Source organism: Gekko japonicus, unplaced genomic scaffold (assembly GCF_001447785.1).
Source record: "Gekko japonicus isolate JY-2015 unplaced genomic scaffold, Gekko_japonicus_V1.1 scaffold59, whole genome shotgun sequence".
In the NCBI taxonomy this organism is placed as follows: Eukaryota; Metazoa; Chordata; class Lepidosauria; order Squamata; family Gekkonidae; genus Gekko; species Gekko japonicus.
Window position 1 is genome coordinate 1,860,700 of NW_015169174.1, and position 8,352 is coordinate 1,869,051.

The 8,352-nt window shown below is 42.4% G+C and overlaps 1 protein-coding gene across 1 annotated transcript in view; it reads left to right on the top strand.

The window, feature by feature from the left end:
- FBXW4 (F-box and WD repeat domain containing 4) overlaps positions 1 to 8,352 on the top strand; it is a 106,047-nt gene that overhangs the window by 17,317 nt on the left and 80,378 nt on the right. The window contains exons 2-3 of the mRNA XM_015415939.1: positions 7,299 to 7,394; positions 8,155 to 8,340. Of these exons, the coding sequence (XP_015271425.1) occupies positions 7,299 to 7,394; positions 8,155 to 8,340 (282 nt within the window). The remainder of the gene's footprint in view (positions 1 to 7,298; positions 7,395 to 8,154; positions 8,341 to 8,352) is intronic.

Consider the following 8,352-nt stretch of genomic DNA (forward strand, 5'->3'; position numbering starts at 1 on the left):
GCTTGAAGGGAGAGAGAAAAATATAGAAAGAGGGTTTGGCTTGGTGGAGGGTTGGAAAGAAAAAGAAGGGGAGTTTGGCTTGGGGAGAAAAAGGGGGAAATGGGGGGAAAGGGAAGGAAGCAAATGTCCCTTCCCTGCAATATATAATATATAAACAATATAATATATAAAATTAGAGGTATTGTGGCTGAGTTACTAGGAGAGAAAATACAGTATGTTATCACAGTAGCAAAGACTACTCCTTGAAGGTCCACCCAAGGGGGTGTTAGAGGTCACAGTACAGTTATTATGCATTGTGCTAGCAAGTGTACTTGAGAAGTCTTTGCCACAATGAGCTTATGATTCTAAAAAATTAACACTTGGGAAACAATATGCGGGGGGAGGGAAAGGATAAACGTGAACAAATGCACCATACCTATTTAGGCTACCACCTTTGATGTGGGCACCAGCTAACTAGCCTGAATTCACTTTTATAGTTCCATGAGAACAAAAATCCATTCCAAATTTGTGTTAATAATAAACAACCACAATAGCTCCAGTGCTGTAACCTGCCGTGCATTTGAAGGGTTGGTGCCCGTGAGCCTGGTGCTGGAATTCACAGAGTCCAGACAAAAGCATTCCTAGAGTTTTATTCCTCCCACTGTTGCACAATCCTGTTTTAAAGTAGCTTTCTTTCATGCAGAGTTCTTGAAGGATTCTCTTTCTGTGCTTTATCATTCCACTGGGTGCTAAATTTAGACTCTACTATCTTCAGAAATATGTATGCCCCCCATACTGCTTTGGTAAGGTAGGTACTGTCTTGCTATATTTACACCTGGGTCAGGTGGTGGTAGTTTTTTCCTCTGAGAGTTTATTCTGGTCTTATGCCCCTATATTAGGATTCAGTGCAAGTCTTATGCTTTGAGATGACAACTATTATATGTAGCTTTGAAACTGGGTCTTTGCTTAAATGAGAAATCAGATTTATGTTTATTCAGGAAATGAACATTCAAAATTAGCAACATTAGGATGCGTGTCAATGCTGCCTGTTAGGGTTAGCATACCAGAACAGCTTCTCTGTATGAACAGAACAGTGTAGTTCTGTAATAAATGTAATGGAATAAGGACAGGGTTTTCTGTAGTATTTCAGCAGAGCGTTTGATACAGTGTCACATGGGAATCATTAAATTGGAAAAGATGTGGTTTAATATCTTTTGAGAAAGCATAATAGAATTATTTAAAAACAAAGTCTTATTTTTAAAACATTGACAATGGGTGAAAGGTGTTTTTCATGGTAGAAGAGAAATTATTTTCAGGATTAGTCTAAACTTGGATAGTTTATTATCCTGGTGAGCTCAGAGTAGCTCACTTCCTCCTTCAGCAGTCTTGTGAGGTAGGTTAGGTTGAGAGATCATGAGTTGTAAACTCTGTAGCTGAATGTGTACTTGAACTAGACTTTCCCATCTCTAAATCTCTTTAGACCCAGTATACCATACTGGCCAGCAAGTGTTAGTAAACTAAACAGTGGAATTAGGGTGTATATTCAGCAATAACCGAGCCAATTCTTCATTCTATTATTCTTATTCGGCTCGGTTATTGCTGAATGGGGGGCACTGTTATTGGGCAATTAAATGTAACTGGGGATGGTTAAAAGGGTTAAAAGATTGACACAGTTCATAAGAAGTACAAAGATGAAAAGTCTGAATGAAGTATAAAAAGCTAGTTGGAGATCTCCTCTCTTGGGTTTTTAGTTAGTAGTGGGTTCTTTACTTTCTCCCTTATATGTAGCTTTCCCTTTTCCTTGTTTCTGTTCTAGTTTTTGTAGCGTTTAAAAAATCAATAAAAATTCCCCTCCGGGGGCTTAAAAAAAAGAAGAAAAAAAAGAAAAGGAATTACAATCACAATATAATTTAAAATTATCTTGGTGGGAACAGACACAATTAAAATCAAGGTACCAAAAAGATCTAAAAACAGGCTTTTATGATGCCAAAAATGAGCTAGATAAAATCTGGCTCTCCTCAAATGACAAATTGATCCAGAAATTATATAAAATATTATTGGAAGAATATATGAAAGAAGAAATAATGAAGAATAACATAGACGCATGGATGAGAGATATAGGTTATGTAATCCAACCGGAAAAGTGGCTAAAGATTTGGAAAACTATCAAAGTTATGAGGGTGACTAATTTCAAAGAAAATGTTTTCAAAATGTTTCATAGATGGTATTGGCCGCCAGAAAGAATAGCAAAATGTTATGCAAGCTGCTCCAACATTTGTTGGAAATGTAAAACAAGTGTTGGAACATTCTATCATATGTGGTGGCGATGTACAAAAATACAGAAATATTGGATATCTATTCAGAAAATAATACAGGAAATGGTAAAAGTTAAACTTGATTTAGTGCCAGAAACGTTTCTACTCAATATACTTCCAGAACACATTAGCTACAGTGATAAACATTTAATAATATATATGTTAACTACAGCTAGGATACAATGGGCGAAATGTTGGAAGCAAGATAGTACCCCCAAACAAGATGAAGTAATAGAGAAACTTATGGGAGTAGCCGAAATGGACAAATTGAGTTTAATGTTACAAGAGAAAAGTGAAGAAATTTTTGTAAAATGATGGTCGGGATTGTACAAATAGTTAGAAAATAGATAACTGACTCCAAAATGTATATATGTAAGGAAACAAATGATTATGGATGAAAACCCAATAAATATAATTAAAAGGAAAAAAAAGCAATAACCAAGCCAAATGAATACCTGAAAAATGCCTTATCATTATTTTTGGGTACCATATAAGCTGAATACAGATCAGAGACCTGTATTTGGCTACCAGTATAGCTGAGCCCGAAAAAGCTGATTTTATCCAGCTTTTGTTCGGGTTCATTCAGCTATACCTAACCCTACCAGCCATTTAAACCTAACAGCTGACAGGCAGAGCTGCCAGTCAGCTGTTGAGTTTAAATGCCTCCATGGCAGCCATTTCAGTGCTCCTTTTGCTCCCCCTGCTCCTGAGTGGGAGGGGGAGTGAAAGGGAGGGCTGAAATGGCTTCCTCTCATGTAAACCAGCACTGCACTGATTGGATTACATGGGAAGAATGCCTTCCTTTCCATCCCCACGCCTCCCTGCTGCCTCCCAGGCATGTTTAAATGCTCCTCTGAATTTGGGGAGGGAAAGAAAGGAATAGAAACATGCCTGGGCTCTCTGCCTTGCCTTCTCCAGCTGCTCTGCTGCAGTGGGGCAGCTGGAGAAGGCAAGGCAGAGAGATCAGGCACATTTCCATGCCGTCTCTTCACTTCCCCTGTTACCCTGCGATGGTGGGGCAGCTGGGGGAGTGAAGGAAAGGCATGGAAACATGCCTCCTTCCTTCCCTGTGCCTGCCTGCTGCTGCGGGGAGACTCGGGGAGGGAAGGAACAGCTGGGAGGCTTCTTTAAATACCTTTATTTCCCTCCTTGGGTTCTCCCCGCAGTAGCCTTCTCCAGCTCCCCTCCTTGCCTTCTCCAGCCCCCCTGCATGTCTGGACATGTTTAAATGCCTTCCCTTCGCTTCCCCAGTCGCCCCGCCAGTGGAAGCCCTGGGGCTTGGGGAGGGAAGGAAGGCATTCTAACATGCCTCCCTTCCCTCCTGGTGGGTATAACAATCCAAATATATTTGGAAATACAGAATATTTCCCCAATCCAAATACTTTACCGGTATTGGACTGGGGAAATTCGGCATTTACTGATATTTTTCGGGTCTGGTATACCCGAAGCTGAAAAATGCTGACTTTTTTCCCTTGCACTCCCCTAGTGGAAATGTGTTAATGGCTTATTTGCATAACCCTTCCATCCATGCTTGTGGTCTGCTTGCATCTGGCAATGATATTTATAGAAGACCTAGTGACAGTTTCATGAGTGGGAAATTCTGTAATCTGAATGTGCTGTGCTTCCAAAAATAACTGCATAGATTTTTAGACTTTATACTTTTCATATATTTTTTTCTTTTAGTGTAAAAATGTGCTGGTAAAAATCTCTAAAATTGCTATGAAATCATTTGTATAAGTTGAGAATCATGAGTTGTCCATTATTCTGGATATTCTTTTTCTTTTACTAGCCCAGTTATTGTTTGGGGCAGTGTCATAGCTCAGTTGTCAAAGCTCAGTATATGCTTCTACGCAGAACGTCAGAGGTCCAGTCCCTGGTACCTTCTGGTTAATAAATCTTAGGTAGCAGGTGTTGGGAAAGACACCTTTCTGCCTGCGACTAAGCATCTGCCAACAGTCAGCGCAGACCGTACTGAACTGTATGCACCAGTGGTGTGATGTAATGTAGCTTTGTATGTTCATATATGTTCATCTCTCCCTTATTATTATTGAATAGCAACGTTCTATATTGAACGTTCTAAATTTGGCCCCTTTAGTGTTTGGCCGGAAGAACTGTCAGTCAGAAGACGCTGGCTGGGTTGACTGGCTGCTTTCTGCAGTCCCGCCCAGCATTTCAAGGTCTTTTGCATATGGAAGCTGATTGGACTTCACTCCATTCCACACCTCAAACTCCCCACACACCCCGGCAAGGCAGTTGGAATTTTCAGTTGCACAGACAGATACAATGCCATACTCCCCACCCTACTGTATTCTGAGGTAAAATTTGTCCTCACTCAGAACACATCACTTCCCCTTCAAAAGAAACAACCCCAATAACACAATCATGCCACACCACAAAGACAACAGATCACACCACAAGCAGAATACCACAAGGCAAAAAATGATAGGAAAAAGTGCCAGCAGTCACCCCATTACTGCCACAGAGAGCGCTTCAGAGGGTGGTGTGCAGGTCCCAGGTTCATATTTTAAAAGCAGCCTGGGGAATTATGGACCATTCACACACTTTCAACCTTAACATACCTCATAGAGTAGTTGTGTGGATCATATGAGGGAGAGGAGAATGATGTCAGCTGCTTTGGTTCCCACTGCAGGGAAAGACTGCCCTTTCTGAGGCGGGGTGTGTATGTGTAAACCTGAAGACAGACAGGCAGATAACGGTAGGCTGATGGTTGCCTGGAAAGGACATAGGGTTGCCAACTCCACCCTCCAAACCAGCCATTTTGTCCTGGGTAACAATTGCTGCCAATCTCCAAGTGAGGGCTACAGATCACTCACAATTACAACTGCTCTGCAGAAGGGAGGGCAGAAGTCAGCTGAAGTCAAAGGGGCAGATAATGGTAGGTTGATGGTTAGCTGGGAAGGAGATGGGGTTGCCACCTCCACCCTCCAAACCAGCCATTTTGTCCTGGGTAACAATTGCTGCCAATCTCCAAGTGAGGGCTACAGATCACTCACAATTACAACTGCTCTGCAGAAGGGAGGGCAGAAGTCAGCTGAAGTCAAAGGGGCAGATAATGGTAGGTTGATGGTTAGCTGGGAAGGAGATGGGGTTGCCACCTCCACCCTCCAAACCAGCCATTTTGTCCTGGGTAACAATTGCTGCCAATCTCCAAGTGAGGGCTACAGATCACTCACAATTACAACTGCTCTGCAGAAGGGAGGGCAGAAGTCAGCTGAAGTCAAAGGGGCAGATAATGGTAGGTTGATGGTTAGCTGGGAAGGAGATGGGGTTGCCACCTCCACCCTCCAAACCAGCCATTTTGTCCTGGGTAACAATTGCTGCCAATCTCCAAGTGAGGGCTACAGATCACTCACAATTACAACTGCTCTGCAGAAGGGAGGGCAGAAGTCAGCTGAAGTCAAAGGGGCAGATAATGGTAGGTTGATGGTTAGCTGGGAAGGAGATGGGGTTGCCACCTCCACCCTCCAAACCAGCCATTTTGTCCTGGGTAACAATTGCTGCCAATCTCCAAGTGAGGGCTACAGATCACTCACAATTACAACTGCTCTGCAGAAGGGAGGGCAGAAGTCAGCTGAAGTCAAAGGGGCAGATAATGGTAGGTTGATGGTTAGCTGGGAAGGAGATGGGGTTGCCACCTCCACCCTCCAAACCAGCCATTTTGTCCTGGGTAACAATTGCTGCCAATCTCCAAGTGAGGGCTACAGATCACTCACAATTACAACTGCTCTGCAGAAGGGAGGGCAGAAGTCAGCTGAAGTCAAAGGGGCAGATAATGGTAGGTTGATGGTTAGCTGGGAAGGAGATGGGGTTGCCACCTCCACCCTCCAAACCAGCCATTTTGTCCTGGGTAACAATTGCTGCCAATCTCCAAGTGAGGGCTACAGATCACTCACAATTACAACTGCTCTTCAGGTAGCAGAGATCAGTTCCTCTGGAGAAAACAGTGGACTCTGTCATTATACCCTGCTGAGGTCACCACAGCAAATTGACACTGTTTGCCCAAAGCCAGAGCACTCCCCCAGAGCCTCTTTCTAGATCTCGTTGTATTGTTTTCACAATGGGATTTACTGCTAGTTGTACATATATGTTCAATATGCAGTTGTCTGCTAGAAAGTTGTAGTAAAATTAGCTCGTGCCTCTTTGTAAGTCTCTCAAATGAATCTGCCTTATACTGAATCAGACCACTGGTCCACCAAGATCAGTAATGTCTATTCAGAATGGCAGTGGCTCTCCAGGGTCTCAGGTAGAGGTCTTTCTTTGAAGTTTCTTTGACCCTTTGAAGTTGAGATGCCTGGGATTGAACCTGGGATCTTCTACATGCAAAGCAGAGGCTCTTCACTGAGCCACAGCCCTTCCCTAAATTCTTAAACTACGTATTATGTTTCAATGTGTTCTTGCTTTCAAATGGCACAAACTTGATGAAACAAAACAGTGTTTGTCCAGTTGCACCTTTAAGACCAACAAACTTTTGTTCAAGGTATGCACTTTTGTGTGTGTGCAGTTCTTCAGATACAATGAAATGAAAATTACCAGTTCATACATATAGGTAGAGGGTGAGCAGTAAATTAGCATACAGCATAATGAAGATGGACAAATTCAAGGAACAAACCAGAAAAACAAGCTTAGTTTATATGGTTACCATTTGTTTGGGTTTATCCAGGGAGAAATGAAGATTTTTAACAAATTCGAGGACCAAACAGGAATAACAAGCTTAGTTTATATGGTTACGTAGTAGTAAGGTGAGAGAGAACTAGAAATAATTGGTATAGGCTAGATGTAGTCACCTACCTGTTTCCTGCCTGTGGCACCTTTTTGAAATTTTACAGTGGTATTAGGCAGCAAATGTGTCCCTGCTGGATGAGCCCCTCTTGCAGTTCCAGCATCGAACTGAACGCACTCATCAGATTCTCTTATGTGGTTTCAGTATGCTAATGCATTCCTACCCAGATCTGACTTTTCTTTTCTCTCTCTCCCCCTCTGCAGAGTGGAAGGTATCCCTGTGAAGGAAAGGGTCAAAGTTTCTCAAAACTGGAGACGTGGACGCTGTCAGAGGAACCTGCTTCTCAAATGGAAGCGCAAGCAAGTGACTTTTTCCTATTTTCTCATGCCCAATATCAGCCACCAGAACTGGCTTTGTATCTTTGGTTGTCCTTGCATGTTTAGTCTTCATTAAGCTTTAGCATCTATTAGGTTACACATAATTTAGAGACCTTTAACTCTGGACAGAATTAGTTCAGGGGATGTTGCTCTGTCTATGCATATATCTCTTCTGCTACTACTGTATCATTCCAACTTTGAGTTCTTCTTGTCCAGTTCTTGTTTATCTTTCCATCTTTACGGATTTCTTCTGTGACACTTGTTTGTTGCTAGTGCAGAAGATCTACATACAGAACTCTGGTTGGAAGTGGTGCAGGGCCATTGGGAAGTCTTTCCTTATGTGGTTTTCTGCCTCTCTTTTGTAAAAACTTTAGCTAAACTCCTAACTCCCCTGCAACAGTATCTGCCACTACATGGATAATTTGTTTGTACAATACTTTCAAATAGTTCTTCGAAGGCTGGGCATTTCCACCTCTCTAGTGCTGAAGGGTACCCCACCATATTTTATTTTAAATGTGTCAAGCCAGGCACATATCATTCTCCCCATAGCAAGGCTAGCCTCCCTCCCCATAACTCATTGATTGGATCAGCATTAGCATAGTTATAACTGGGAATTTTTTTAAAGTAGTTGGAAAGGCCCTAAATTTAAAGGCAACCAAGGATCCCAATGTATGATGCTTGTTATTTTGATGCATATCAAAATGCTACATATTTTCTAATATTAAAAATATTTTCCCTCCAGTTTAATGCCTTGGATGCAGCTAGATAGCGAGTATCTTTACCTGTCCCAGGCAGAGGATATTCAGGCTTATTGGCTTCGTCCCAATCACACTGGCTTGCAGCGCTGTCCTCAGGCAGTCTTCTCTGGGCATCAAGAGGATGTGTGCCGCTTTGTGCTCGCTAATGGTCACGTTGTCAGTGGAGGAGGGAAAGTTCTCTG